Genomic DNA, 16,022 nt, shown 5'->3' with positions numbered 1-16,022 from the left:
TGGAATAAGTCTGATGTATCACGGCACTACCCTAGTTTCACATGACCTTAATTCCAGCAATTTTGTCAGGAAACAGTTCAATCCAGTTTTGGTGGACAGAGTTAAGAGTGGCTTTAGGCAGAGTAACACAGCAATGAATCGGATTTTCTATCAAATCTCATTGTAGAATTCTTCCTGTCTAAAACCAGGAGAAAATACAAGATATCTTTGAAAATAACTACAAAATGATATCTTCATTGCGATCACCATGCATTAAGAAAAAGGTGTAAAAATGTTTCCCAAGTCCAAAAGACAGTGGAAAAAGTTACTTTCATTACCAAAGCTGGGACATGTAGTAGAAATTTAGGGAGATAAGGCATTGCCTTGCAAAGCAACTATATGCATATTCTGCAAGAGCCTGACTGCTGAGATGCAGAGGTGGACACAGCTGCAGCCCCCCCTGGGGGAGAGCTGCATTACATTAAAGAAACAGAATACCCAACCCAATCCAACACTCCATGCAGGTTTGCTGTAAGCTGCTACAGGCTCAGGCTTGCTGGGAAAGCTAAAGCACGGAGGCCAGCTCAGTCCCCTGTCCAGCCAGGAGGCTGCTGCCCTCATTGCCAGCAGCAACTCAGAAAGTCCCTTGCAAAGACTAAGATTTTGTTTTCTTGTTCCCATATGCTTCTTTTTTTTTTTTTTTTAACTGAATTTACTAGAATAAGTAAATGTCTAGATACAAGTGAAGTACATATTTTAGAATCATAGAATAGTTAGGGTTGGAAAGGACCTCAAGATCATCAAGTTCCAACGCCCCTGCCATGGTCAGGGACACCTCACACTAAACCATATCACCCAAGGCCTCTTCCAACCTGGTCTTGAACACTGCCAGGGATGGAGCATTCACAACCTCCCTGGGCAACCCATTCCAGTGCCTCACCACCCTCACAGGAAAGAATTTCCTCCTTATAGCCAATCTAAACTTCCCCTGTTTAAGTTTTAACCCATTACCCCTTGTCCTATCACTACAGTCCCTAATGAAGAGTCCCTACACTTATTTCACTACACTGCAAGTAAAAATTCTCATTTCTAAAGCATACTGATGAAAACAAGTTTTAACTGGAATGTTGTAAAAGCAAATATCAGAGTTTAAACAAAGAAAATATACATTAATATTTTTAGGGGAAATTCGACTTGAAATCAAAGTCAAAGGAAAAATTATGTTAAAAGATGCAGAGCTGTGATGACCTCATAATGAAAGAGAAAGAACTCCTGTTCTGACCATGGAGAACAGGAATGATACTCTAAAAAGAGGGGTTTATACCACCCATACAGCTAAGTTTATTAGGGTTATAAAATGGTAAAAGCATGACTATGAAACTGAAGACCTTAAAATGTAGAAGGAATATGGGAGCAGTCAGGCAAATTAAATAATTTACAAAATCTTTTTTATTCTAACTCTATAGCTGGTGAAGGTGATCAGATTTGTGCCAACTTCCCTATTCTTTTGAAAATCCTACATCAATTGGGGTTAACTGATAGACTTTGGCCACCATAAATCAGAAAATTCTGGTAAGCTGAGACAGGTATTACAGTTTCTTCCACAAATGCCAGTAAGACTCCTACAGACCAAAGCTGCAAAGAATAACATTTGATAAGTTATAACCAGTATTTCAGTTGCAGGCAAGACGAAGACATGGAATAGCCTAAGACTTGCAGAAATGCACATTTGTCAAAACCAGTTTAGCTGACCAAAGCATGCGTAAAGTACGAAAGAAATGCAGCAAATCCAGCACGTTTCTTGAAAAATTGGCAGTTCTGACAAAAGAGCAGGAAACCCTGCCATAACTCTTTTAGATCTCTTAGGAACATTCAAAAAAACAGCAGACTGCAAAGAATATTTGCTAAGAGTAAGCCAAAGACACTTGTGATGTCAGGTACTAGAAACTGACACTGCTTCTATGCATGGAAAATTATATACAGTTCACTAATTCCACAGGTTTTCTCAATCTTGATGTAACTGAATGGGAAACTGAACACAGACAAGATAAAAAACACAATGAAATTTAATTTTGTGTGGCCAGAACTCACAACCAACCCTGCCAGTTACAAGACTAATGTAGGACTAATAATCAATGGACAGCCCCCCTCCAGATTCACTAAATAAAAACTCACTGCAAAACTCAAGGTAGATCAATTTTTTTTTTTTTCTTATTACTTTGGAGACTTTTCCCTTGTTGTAGCTTCCATCTCAAGCTTTTCCCTGCTAAAGAAGGAATTGCTGTAACTCCCTGATAATTTTCGTGACTTAACAGAGTTGTTCATCCCTGAAAGCTTTATATAAGGAACGCAATTGTAATTCTCATGATACAGAGTCTACAAACTGCTTCAGTTCCATGTCATTTTTGCTACAATTAGACAATATCCAGCACAGAAAATCCTGGTTATTCCTACTGGCCTTGATTATTTCTACTGCAGAATGCAGCTGCTGTGGACTTTCAGGACCGCAGCTTAGTGGAACTAAGTGTTTTGCAATATCAGTAGGCTGCAAAGCTGCTGCAAAACTAAGGCCACCTCACCAAGCAACATTTCACTGATGCATAATGTAGTTGTGTACACACGACTATCTGCAACGTGAATTGTGCGAAACCCCAAATGCATTCAGGCTACACAAAGAGTGTTTTCCAGCGAAACCGCACTATAATAAGAACAACATGAAAGTTAAATGGTACATGGACACCACAATGAGCACTAGAAAGAAAAGTCCACTTACCATGTGAGATTCCAGTGGAGGACTGATTATCCCTTAATCTTCTCCTCCTTGAGACTTTTTGCATATTGAAACACATGTAACTGATCCAAAAAAAAAAAAAAGAAAGCCTAGCACAACAGAAATGCAAGCAATTATCTGGTAAAGAAGTAAAAAATCAACCCTGTTCTCTTTCATCCACTCTGCACCAGGTGGGTCCTGCAAGCATCAAAACCCAACATTTTTCCTGTAACAGGTTGGTGGAGAATCCAGGCAGCTCAATAGCCAAGGTTATAGGAGCAAGAATGAGACAGCATGAGAGGAGCATAAATAGAAATTATATCATTATCACATACAGCAAACAAGAACACTCAAATATCAAGTTGGTAAAAAGGTCATAACCCGTGTATGCCAAAGCAGGATGGCAAAGAAGTTTTCAACTCCACCAGTGAATATGGTCATGGTTTTTGAAAGAGAGAAACTACCATGGCTTCTGCGGTAGAAGAATGGGCAGGACAATGAGATCCTGACCCCTCACCATCTGAAGCTTTTAAAGTTCTTTTAAGTAAAGTTGTATGAGTTTTTGAGGGTCTTAGGAAGAGTGGATTGTTTATGGGAAAAGAGGAGTTAACAGGACAAAGGCCTGGGCCAGAGGAATGTTGGGCAGCTCACGAGAGCATGTGAAGATAAGAGCAAGGCATTAGGGGAGGAAACAAATGCTGTGGGGATCACGCAGGGGAGTACAAGGCCATGGAATGTACCTTTGCTGAGAAGGGCTGAAAATAGCTGCTGCTAGGAGAGAATGGTGAGAGTGGGAAGAAGTTTCAGATATAAACCAATGGGAAGCGAAAACAAGAAAACCATGAGCTGGCTCAGGCCAAGGCAGCTGTTACAGTGGCAATGGAGAAAACAAAGGAAAGGAGACAGGAAGGGGAGGAGCACAACTCTTACAGGAAGATAACCGAAAAACTTAAATAGACATGACTAGGTAAAATGGATACAGCAGCTTCCATACAAACCAGAAGACAGCTAGCAAAGTGGACCTCTGATGCACAGAGACATCTGAGATGATCCCAGTTTACCTTGGACTATTTCTTTTGAAAGCAAATCACCCTCAGTTGACCAATGCTGATCAAAATCACCTGGCTTTACCAGCCCACGTAGCCACCAACTGGGCCATGTACAACCCGCAGAAAAACCATTGTTGGTAATGAACAATGGTTACAGCTAGTGCTGAGATGCGTTAAAGCAGCTGGAATTGGCATCTGTAGAGCTTCATTGGAAGAATAAAACCCAAATAGATCCAGAGTCCAATACTGTTAAAGCTGCTGCTGGAGGGAGGTGGAGCCTAGCTATGGTGTGTAAATATTCAAAACTATAGTTCTAGAGGATTCACTCATCCACTGCACGTGATTATGGGTCCTCTGACCCCTGCTAATGTTATCAGCTGGATTTGGAAGGGCAAGCTGGCAGGGCTGGGAAGACTATCGAGGAAGGAGGAGGGCCTAAGGAATCTAATAAAAAAGGAGAAGGCAAATAAATAATAATACAATGGTAAAAGAAATACAAGCAGTTACAGTGCCTGCTAATACAGGACTGGAAGGCAAACAAGCCAGACCTCTGGAATGTAAAGACAAGACAGACCCTTATGGGTATGGGTATGGGACTTGCCTGTAGAATGGCACAGAGGGGTATTTTATTTTGTTTTTTTTTTTCCAGGAATGCCAACTGAGTCATGAAGATGGCATTTGAAATAGAACAATAAAACTTGGGAAAAGAGGAGGGAAGATACAGCTAAATGGAGTAAGAAACCACTTATCACCTTCATGGTTCAGTTGGCAGAACTGTATGTTAGAAATGAAAGACAAAATCCCAAGAGTCAAGTGTTGAAACTAGTACAGGTGATCTGTAGCTATATGAAAGAAACAGTTTCAATTCCAATAGCTGAGGAGCAGTCAGACTTTAATACTGGGCAGGTGCATTCACTCAACCCTTTGAGACACAGTAGATTAAGGTATGTTTAGCCAAGGGAGACCTATAGTACCAGTCCTATCAGGTTAGCTGTAAATGTAATGGGTGGCCTTAGCTTGTTAATAGAGTTTGATGCTGCTGCTGAGGTCTTGAAACACACTGGGTGCCTGAGGGACACAGCATGCCAGCAAGTCTGCAGGGAGGGGTGGTGGTATTGTATTCAGCAAGACAGGAGGAAAAATGGCATTTTAGGCAATGGTCTCCGATTAGGAAATGGTCTCATTCTGGATCTAGCTAACAATTGTTTGTGTGAGAGTAATACAGAAACAGCCCCATAGTCACCTTGTTTACCACAGGGAAGCCCCAGAAATACTTGAAACACTGTAGGGGTGAGCAGCAAGAGAAGTTTGTACATGTTTGCCCAAGATAAATTAGAGTGTGGAAGTATTAATATACCAATAAAGATCCAAAGCCACAGAACCGTATGAACGTCCAAGTGATATACCTGAGGAATGATTGTAACCCAGTATTATTAGCCCAGTGGATTATGGAGCACTTGTTTTGATGGCCTGGTTTATATAATTTACCAGTGTATCAATGAGTGATGGAAGGACGGGCAGTCTGGATTTCAAGGCAGTAAACATTGTCACTCCACAAACAGCACCTGGCGCTATTAACCTGCCAAACTGCAGGTTTGAAGTTCAAGGACCAAAGCAGTTTTCAGTCATGGACCTAGAAATATTTATTTCTCCTCTTTATTTTCCGGGTTTGTTAATGTGTCTGTGTTTTTAACTTTCCCCTAGAAAGGAGTGCTGGCATAAGTTTGTTTCTATATTTCAAGAGAAACAATTTTACTTCCCATGAATTCCTGAAGAGTTTCACAGTGGTCTTTCAGTCTGCTAGCATGCATCGCCTGAGTATGTGACAAGTTAATCCATGAATGAAGAAAAAATAAAATGCCATAGGTGTTGCAGTAAATTTCTGTTGGCTTTGTTCAAAAACTTTACATTTTGATAACTAAGAAAGTTAATATACACAAAATTATGTGTTAGGCTAGTAAGGAACAAGAGATAGAGCATTCAGTGCTGCCCATAACTTATGTGACTGCTAAAGTAGATTAGTCTGTGATTTAAATGAGGAATAAAAACCTTAACAACATCTGAAATCTACTGACAGCTGAAATATCATTCAAAATTACCCTTCTGTGTTCAAGAGCAGGAACAGACAAAGCTTTTATATAGTGAATTGTTTAAAACTCCCTTTCCCAAAGCACATATATTGTAAAGTAAATCCATTCTGTGGATTTTATTCAGTATAACTGAGAACAGCCTTAGATCACTTTTCATCACTAGATGTTACCAGCAGACACATTGTGCAGCCTTCGGTTATTGAAAATAACAGGTTGGATTTTTTTAAAGCAGTTGACACTGAAGTTATCTGAACTTGCTTGATAGGAACCTCTTGCAGACTACCCTGCTTTCTGCTTCCCTAGAACCAATTCCTGTGGAGTTACAGCCTAAACTTCATCTCGGTGGTAAAGATAGACAAGAATATTTTAAGGATTGTAATATTAGTATAACTGTACAGCTTAAGAATCAGTAATAGTACATGTATTTTAGCATTTGACACTACTAAGTGCTTTAAAAACAGCACAGGGCAAAAGCCTGATTAAACAAAACAGGCTAGTAGTAATATTAGAGTGAAGGCTGTACTTAAATTGCTGGTTTACTTCTGTATTTTCATTAAAGTTGACAATTTTTCTCAAGGGCTCTGTGAATTACTGGATCACAGAGGGGCATTAAAAAGAAAAATAGCTGAGCCTGCCTATGTAAACATGATTCTGCATTGAACAAACTGTTCAATGTTGATGCCGACCCAGTGAAACAGGAGGCTGACAAACAGCTGGCTGAAAAGTTGCTACTTCTCATATTTAAAAACCCACATATATATTTAGATTAAGCTTTAATGACGTTTCCTTTTCTGCTTTTTTTTTTTTTCTCTGCTAAATTGAAGGACAAGGGATTCCTTGCTAGGAAGTGAATGAAGCTGGGCATAGCTGGGGGAGAGGGAAGACACTCTTGGCACTTCCAGCATCAGCAAGTAAGAGGGCTTTCATATATCAGTATTCTTATTCATAATGACAGCCTTTCTGAAAGGCTTAAAAAGCCTCAGCAGCAGCTTACAGTCATTAATTGAAAGAGTAGCTCAACACAAATGCAAGGGTCTTTCCTATTCATCCAGCACCTTACAGTGCCACGATTTGTGAAAGCTAAGGATGGTTTTCAGTTACCTTTACTTCTGTAGTTTTCCAAAACAGAGACAAAAGAAAATTAATAAGCTGCACCCATTTTTATCCACATTATGCAAAATAAAAAATCTTGCAATGCAAACACCACTGTCAATTTTAACAGCTGAGGGAGGATCAGGTACAGAATGTTTGGTCTGTGTTTTTTCACCACTTTTGAGTGGAAGTCCTGATGAAATTTTAATAGCAGGGACATGACCACTACAGTTTAATGTTGTCTTGGTAATGAATGAAAAGAGATGCCAGCACAATTTTAGGGACATCTTACTTCTTCAGTGGTTTTAAGACTCAAATACTATTTGCATTAAGTTTATTTTAATCTGTAAAGCAACACTTCCAAGACCAGAGTTTGTAACGGAAAAAGAAGTAGCATCTTTTTTTCAAAAGACATTAAACTCAAATTAATATGGAATATTATACAAAATATCACTTCAACATGCTGGAGAAGAAAGAATGGTTTAAGTGTAGTGAATGTCTGCTAAGATTTACATTACAAGCATCTTGATTAAAACCTTCATTATTTAAAATATTTGATTTTCATTAATTTTCTCAACTATCATGAATTACTTGATTTCAGCTCCAGTGCTGCTCAACGGTCACCATTTTTTAACTCTTGTGGATGCCTTTCTCACATGTACTGCAAACTAGCAGTGTAACAGCAGCTTGGCTCTAAATGTTTTCATTCACAAAGCAGAAAGCTTTCGATGAACTCAAGATACTGAAAACTTGAGCTTCACGTGTGTACACAGTACAGGCTTTTGTACCAGACAATGAGGGTTTTCAGCAGGCTCTTGTTTTAGAAGAGCTTTGAGTCCTACATCTGCAGTAGAAGTATAAAGTCTAGTGTGATGTTATGGCAAAATCCATTATTTAATCTTAGGATTTCATATACAGCACCACTTGAGCCTTACCCTGGCAGTCTATAAGGTAATAATAGTCATTTCAGTGAAATTGCAGTCTTGCAATGCTCTGCTACATACACATCCCTTTTTACTGTAATACAAGATTTACAAGGCAATGTATAGGAGCTGGAACATTTTAAAACCTTATGTGGATATTCGAAGTAATAAAAACACTTTAGAATAGTTAGAGGTAGCAGGTGGATGACAAAAAGAAGTCACAATAATACTATTTTTCTGTAGAGGTGTGAAGAAAACAGCTGTTAAGTCTCTTTCTCTTGATGCTCAAACAGTTGTTTTTTTCCCCAGTATTTTCTTTAGCCTAAGTTAGATTTCATTCCATTACAAATTCCCTTTGTTCCTGCTGCTTTCTGCACAGGAGAGCATACACTACTCCTTTACTCCTAGCCTGCTTACCACTAAGCAGGATGGGTTTCTAATGGGCTTGCAGATCCCCACATGCACACCGGCTGCCTAGCACAGGAGCAACAGCCCATGATGGTGGCCTAAACCATGTGGCACACTTGTGTGTCCTTTCCTGTTCTAACAGCCTGTATATTTAATAGGGAAAGTTCTAGCTGTCTGTATATTTAATAGGGAAAAAAAAAGCACAACCCTGGCCTGTCCAGGAGCCGACCCCTAACTGCCTAGTGCTGTTACAAGCTGACTCATCCTTACCTTCTTTTGCAGATACTTTATCCGATCAAAGAAGATCTACTTTCCTTATTTTGTAGTATACTTTACGTGATAATACCCACAAGCCACATTTAGATCAGCAATGAAAGAAAACAGTTTAAGAATTAAGAAATGTTTGACCCAATTTGTCACACTTTCATTGAGGACCATGGGGTTTTTTTGTTCCCTTAAGGATCTTTGCTTTGCCCTGGGAAGCAAAGCCCCTGAAATCTGTATTTTGTATTCCTCATGTCTGATGTGAGGTAACAGTAACTTGATATGAAGGACATCTTGAAATATTCTGCCTTTGTGAATATGAATGTAGGAATCTGCAGAAACTGTGAATGAACATTTACAACAAACTGTAAGACTCCTACTGATGCACTCAAATACAAAACAGGAGGCGAGAGAGAGAAGGAAAAGAGATGAATTTGTTTTCCTAGCAAACAGCTGTCTTCTTTAACAGAAGAAACTAAAAAGAAAACAGTGTGCAAAGAGGCCAAATGCTGCATTAATTACAGTATTTTTAGATGCTACAAGCACAATTTTGATAAACACTCTAAACTGTGAAAAAACGGTACTGTCAATGCAATTAAGTCTTTTTTTCTTGGTGCAGCATCATCAATGCATGTGCCTGCTGAGAACAAATTGTGGGCTGTGCAGTGCAGTTACCCTTGATTAATGATTCAAGGCAATCAGTAGGGACCACACAAACTCCTGGGGGATGCCACAGCAAGCAGCACAATGTCATAATTTAATTTCTTCTCTTGACCTAGATTACAAAGACTGATGACACAATCGCTATGAGGGGGCAAATTCCATCCATGGCTGTAGAAAAAAAACTCCCACAGAGTTAAAAATAATAGGTACACAACTATTAGCAGCAAAATTTGGCATGGAGATATTACTCTTTGGATATATGGGGGGCATTATATTTAATTATTTATTTATTTGGATGAACTGGAGGATGGTGTCAGACTAATTCTTATGTTAGTTTTAATGGCTGGGATGCTGTGAGATTCCAATACAAGAAAAGAAAAAACACCTCTTTTAGCTGGAAAAAGGCAGATCTTGTTTCTTAACTGCTCAGTACTTCTATTTAGCCTGAGCATGGCATTAGAGCTGGTATTTTACCAGCATAGACCTAGAAGTTAGCCTGAAATAATCTTTTTGCTAGAAGCATTCACAAAGAGTGACATCAGTCTGTCAGCTGGATTGCTTTACTACCCTGATATGAAGTCCTACATTTCCTGCCAATAGGCAGTAATCATATTATCATCTCATGAAGTGTTCAGAGCCGAGCAAGGTAACACAGCCTAATTTTCAAACAACATTGTCTGCTGTTTGGGTAGCAAATCTGTCCTCTGATTTCTAAACAGTCTCTATGTACAGTATTTATTCTTGCCCAGGATCCCAGTTATTATCTTCAAGTATGTCATTGTTTCGATCAAGGTTAACCGAAAGGCCAACATTAGCAGTGTTACTAACAGCACTGTTTTTCTGACATGCTGAAATTTTCTATAGTGAGGGTGAAGCTCAACTGCACTAGAGACATCATTTTGTCAGGGCTAAATGTTTGGAATGTGTTTCCTGAATAACCAAAGGCCATCTACATGAAAAAGTTTTTTAAGCTTTGACGTAGTTCATAAAGCGTTTCCACTATTCTCATTTTTCCCATAGGGAATAGATACAAGAATAGATACAATGGGTGCTAGTTACATTTCTTTCTGCACCTCAGGAAGCTGCTTAGACACTACAGTAGGATCTACATGATATGAAATGGATCAAAGGAATATAAATGCTTAAATACATGAGATTGCAGACAAGGAATAATCCTGGCTGTTGTGGGAGTTGTCAGTTTAAGCAGCTTCACTGGGTTGTTAAACAGGAACACACATATCAGCGGAACGTTGATATTTTGCTAAGTAAAAGTACTATAGAAGTTTCTACTATATAAGGTAATCATTAAAATTCCTATAATGTTGTTTACGAAATGTAGCCCACAGGGTCATATACACTGAAAACTGACTTCAAATCTGCAAATTGCCACCTCTTAAATATTTTCTCTGAGTATGGTCATAAAAAGATCCAGAACAGAGCAGCACACTTAGTGCTTAGGAAGCCTACAAGGAGCTGCTTCTAGCCTAGCATAAAAGAATTCAGGCAGTAATACTGCAACTCCTTCAAATGTTTACTAAAGTTGAAATTTACCAAAAAATTTAAAGACATTAATCATTTGAGGCATTCATCAAGATTTTGCATTTTTATCTTTCAATGTCTAAGAAAGCTGATTTTAAGTTTGGCAAATCATAGTATCTGCTGAAACCATATTCTATGTACTTATAGGCAGTTCACCAGCTGTCATGGGCTGCCATAGCTTTCCTCACCTTCAAACCAGAGCTGACTTAGTGTCTATACCTTTACAAATGGAACAGCACACAAAGCTTGCTGCCTCATAGAAATAAACTCAGATTAATAATGTTAATAATTAAACTTTATATTTTAGGCAAAATCAGTTATTTCTATTGCTGAATTAATAACTGGTTTATACCTCTTAAATGAATAACTTATCTCTTCTGAGCTACTTCAGGAGGACTAGGCTCTTTATATGTATCAGGCATAAAAATACAGCTCTCATCCTTTTGTTTTTCCCCCATTCTTGTGTATCCATCACTCTTTATAAAGAAGTGATCCATTCTTCCTGGAAAGGGTAAAAATTTTAATGCTCAAAATCTGGACTTCAAAATCCTTCAGGCACCTGGAACTGTGCTTCCATGTTTAAGCAAAACTGGCCCAAGACTGAGAGAGTTGACGAGTAAAGTTACTCTATTGGCAGGCAGTCTCTATTCCAAGGACTTAACTTACCCATTGACAGTTTAATATAAAAATAGGTCCTTGGACCAAGCATAAACCTGACGTATCCTATTTCTGCTGCCCTCCCCTCATGAGCCCTAAAAGTTAAGGAGCTCTGACCTCAACATTTAAAAGATTTAATTGGACTGATTTCAGCAGAAGGAAGGAGGATAAATCAATCAGTGTGTATCACAGGCTTATATTTATCTGAAGACACACTTTAGGCACTTAAATCTTCCATCAATAAGATCTCAAATGTCTATTTGGTAATTGGAAAAATAGAAGCAGCCAATCTAAGTTTAAGAAACTGGATAGTCTTATTCCAAAGAAGGTAGAATTAATTCTTCTTTAGAAGAGCCCCTCCTTGCTCCTCTGACCATGGAGAAAATCTGAATGAATCCCTGGAGCAAGTGCCCTTTCCCTGAACTGTTTGGCTGCTCCTTTCCTTCCTTGTGTTGTCAGACCTACACTCATCCTCAATGGACCAAAGAAGCCCAATTTGATCAAAGAATCAAAGCTAAGAAACTACCTCCCTGACCGAGTGCCTCAGTATCCTTAGGAACCAAAATTCAAGGCCTTAATAGGAAGAATATAAGACATTACTGACCACCCAAATAGGATGGCAGCACTGACTGTTACCCCATGAGAGATTAGGGTCAGAAAGGTCAGGAAACACGAGAGTAGTCGGAGCCTTCAATTATCCTTATGAAGATTCTCACTGGTATGTGACACAGAGATCACATTTTTATGAGGCCAATGATAAGCACATCTTAAAGCAGCCATGAAGGCAGTCCACAAAGTGGGATGCCTCCTTCAACTTTGTTGCAGCTATCACACATGGCTTGGCTCAAAACTGCACATGAGAATCTAGAAAAACTCTGTATCCCTACAGGAGCATCAAAAGTCAAAAATATACACTGAAATTTTGGTGCATTTCAAGGGACAGTCATACAAAGGTGAAAAAACTTGTTTAAAATGAGAACTAAGGGAATTAAAACCTTGCAGACAGCATAGAGATTATTGAAAGAGCAGCATTGATGAATGCATGCCACAGATTTTTTTAAAAGTATTTTTGGAAAGGGTGGAGAAGTCATGAGGACTGAACAGCAGGTAGTGAAGGTTATTAGAAGCAAGAAGGTAGCCCTCAGAAGGCTGAAGCTGTGTTAAACCTAAGGAAAAAGAAAGTATCACGTACTCTGGCAGATTAAATGTAAAAATATAAATAGGAGGGTCCAAAATAGGGTTTGAAGAGGAATTGGCAAAAGGAATTAAAACTAAATACAAAATCTGTCTTCAAACACAACAAGATCATGAAGCTTGGCAAAGTCTGTAAGTCCAACTGTTGATCAAAGTACACAAGAAAAACCTGAGAGAGGACAAGATTGCAAAGAATAAAAAAAAAATTCTTTGTGTTACTGTTCACCATAAAAAAAACCTGGGCAGATTCCTGTGCTGAAGTCCTTATTTTTGGAGGACTCAGTAAAGGAGACCTCTGACTTCTGTATTGTATCTTATAGTTACTTGAAAGTGACTGGTAATAAACTGAAAAAGCCCTCTGGCATTCAGCAAGCAGTTCTAAGAGAAATCAAGGATGAAATTAATAGTTACCAGAAGTGATGAGTAACCTCTCCCTGCAAGCTGTCAAAATAGCTTAAAATGGTAAATGCTAGTTGAATTTTTCCAAATTGGTTAGATGAGAAGTAGATTTGCATGTCCAAAGGAGAACAATGAAACTGGTGAAGGGCCTGGAAAACAAGTCCCAATGAGCAGAAGCTGAGGGAACTGGGGTTGTTTAGTCTGGAGACAAGGAGACTTAGAGAAGATCTTCACTCTCTACAACTACCTGAAAGGAAGTTGTAGTGAGGTGCGTGTCGATCTCTTTTCTCAGGTTACAAGAGATAGGATGAAAGGAAATGTCCTCAAGTTGTGCCAGGGGAGGTTTATATAGGATATGAGGAAAAATTTCTTCACCAAAAGGGTCATCAAACATTGGAAAAGGCTGCCCAGGGAAGTGGTTGAGTCACCATCCTTAGAGGAATTTAAAAGATTTGGTGTCTGGGGACATAGTTTGGTGGTGGACTTGGCAGTGATAGGTTTATTGTTGGACGTGATGATCTTAAGGGTCTTTTCTAACCTAAATGATTCTATGATTGTAGATAAGGAAAAATAAGAGTTTGATGCAAGTACGCTTAAATTTTCAGTACTGTTTTATCTTCATTAGTAAGAAGAGGACTAATTTGTCTAAACTTGAAATAATAGACTGTGGTGTAGGAATTCTCCTCCACTTCCCTCACAGCACATTCCTTTAGACACTAATTTTGGATTTTTAATTAAATAGGAAATCAACTATAACTGGTTTAAAAAATATATATTTCTTTTTATTTCAATGAAGTTTTTTTTCATTCGGATGAACTATTTTGCCAAGCCAAAATCTGTTATCACTCAAAACCACAAAATAAAAATAGTATAATAACCAAGAAACCCTGCTTGAAAACAGGTTACTCACAGTCTTTTAGGCAATTTTAATGTCTTTCCTTTCATGTATTGAAGCGTCTGCCTCTAAACTGCTTGCTCCTTTCATTGGTGCATATTTACCTATATCTGCACCAGATCTTTGAAGAAAATTTGCAAGAAATAACCTAGGAAAGAGATAATTTTATTTTGTGTGGTACTTTGTTCTTGTTCTCTATATGTTGAAAGAACCTTTTTCTCAGTGTTTAAGTCTTTTCAGAGCAGTGTTTTCAAAGTAATTATGTTGCTCATCATTCCTACCCAGATGTCTGCTAGTATGGACAAAGATGATGTCAGAGCTGATGCATTTTCCCAGGGGAACATTTGTCCCCTTTCTTCCCCCCGAAATATGCACACTGGAGTTTTTCACACCTCTCAAATCTTAGCGAGCTCCATCTTGTCTAACTCTTGCTATCTGTAATTAATTACATTCTTATATTTCCGCGTTCCTGGCTAATTTGAAGAGTTCATATGATCTAGTATTCTGTTTCCGTCAACGGCTACAGCCATCTGCTTGAGGAGACTAAAACCAGGGACAACCATACAGAACCACAGAATCACAGATCATAAGACTCATAGGATGGTTTGGTTTGGAAGGGACCTTCAAAGATCATCTAGTTCCAACCCCTCTGCAGTGAGCAGGGACACCTACTAGATTAGGTTACTCAAAACTCCATCCACAACCTTAACCTGAACACTTACGATGTTTCCCCTGAGATCTTTCCTAATTTTTAGTTGTTTTCCACTCAGCTGATTTCCAGAGCCTGACGTGGTTTCCGTGTTTACTAATCCCCAACAGATACTTCTTCCAAGTAATTGTCTATTCTTTCCTTGATATCATATAAACTTCTATTATTCACAGCACTACCTACTGGTAAGCTCCTTGGTTCTGATTCTTATTGCATGAATAACTGTCTCTTTTGTTTTGTAATGGGCTTCTCATAGATTAATTTGATGTCCTTAGTTCTTGTATTGGAATAGACAGCAAACACTATCTCCTTTTGCCATGGCATTCATCATTTTTGAGTTACTATATCCCTGACTCCTCTATGTGACCCATCGTCATGTCCTCTGTTTTTCATGGTGGAGTGGGCTAACCTTGGCTGGACACCAGGTGCCCACCAAACTGCTCTGTCATTCCCCTTTCATTAACAGGACAGGAGAAGAAAATAAAAAACCAAAACCAAAAGCTCATGAGTCAAAATAACAACATGGACACCACTCATAACTCACCATCCTGGGCAAAACAGACTCAACTTGGGGAAATTAATTTAATTTATTGCCAATTAAACACAGTAAGATAATGAGAAATAAGAACAAATATAAAAATGCTTTTTCCCCACCTTTCCTTTCTTCCCAGGCTCAACTTCACTACAGACTTCCCTACCTCCTTCCTCACGAGAAGCACAGGGGGATGGTGAACAGGGCTTGCAATCACATGCATTGTCTCTGCTGCTCCTTCTTCCTCACACTCTTTTCCTGCTCCAGCATGGGGTCCCTTCCACAGGGTGCAGCTCTTCAAGAACAGACTGCTCCAGTGTGGTCCCCTATGAGTTCACAAGTCCTGCAGCAAACCTGCTCCAGTGTGGGCTCCTCCCTCCATGGGCCACAGGAGCCAGGAGCCTACTCCTGTGCAGGCTTCCCACACAATCACAGCCTTCTTCGGGCATCCCATTGCTCTACTGTGGAGTCCTCCCCAGGCGGCAGGTGACTATCTGCTCCACCATGGACCTCCACAGACTGCAGGGGTACAGCCTGCCTCACCATGGACTGTACCATGAGTTGCAGGGGTGCTGGTCTTGGACCTGCAGCACCCCCTCTCCTCCTTCTGCGCTGACCTTGGTGTCTGCAAAGCTGTTTCTGTCACATATTCTCACTCATCTTTACCAGCTGGAATTGTACAGTAGTTTTTACACTTTCTTAAGTGCATTATCCCAGAGTGGTAGTATAATGTATTATACCACCATCCTTGATTGGGTCAGCTTCAGCCAGAGGCAGGTCTGTCTTGGAGCCAGGTGTAACTGAGTCTGTTTGATGTGGGGCATGTTCTCACAGATGCTACCCTTGCAGCCCAGCCTGC

The 16,022-nt window shown here is 39.4% G+C and overlaps 1 protein-coding gene across 6 annotated transcripts in view; it reads right to left on the bottom strand.

The window, feature by feature from the left end:
• Positions 1-16,022, bottom strand: part of FGF14 (fibroblast growth factor 14) — a 401,018-nt gene that overhangs the window by 235,022 nt on the left and 149,974 nt on the right. For 3 of the 6 annotated variants that reach the window (XM_061472823.1, XM_061472821.1, XM_061472824.1), the window contains exon 1: positions 2,753-3,020. The exons of the other annotated variants lie outside the window; for them this stretch is intronic. In XM_061472823.1, the coding sequence (XP_061328807.1) occupies positions 2,753-2,755 (3 nt within the window). In that variant the 5' untranslated portion in view covers positions 2,756-3,020. Of the gene's footprint in view, positions 1-2,752; positions 3,021-16,022 lie in introns of those variants that run through there. 6 annotated transcript variants of the gene reach the window in all.

This window comes from Pezoporus flaviventris, unplaced genomic scaffold (assembly GCF_033815535.1).
Source record: "Pezoporus flaviventris isolate CSIRO_AGI_PZ_B2104156 unplaced genomic scaffold, CSIRO_AGI_Pfla_v1 ptg000072l, whole genome shotgun sequence".
NCBI classification, from domain to species: Eukaryota; Metazoa; Chordata; class Aves; order Psittaciformes; family Psittacidae; genus Pezoporus; species Pezoporus flaviventris.
The sequence above is the reverse complement of the archived record's forward strand: the minus strand, read 5'-3'. Positions and strand labels throughout refer to the sequence as shown.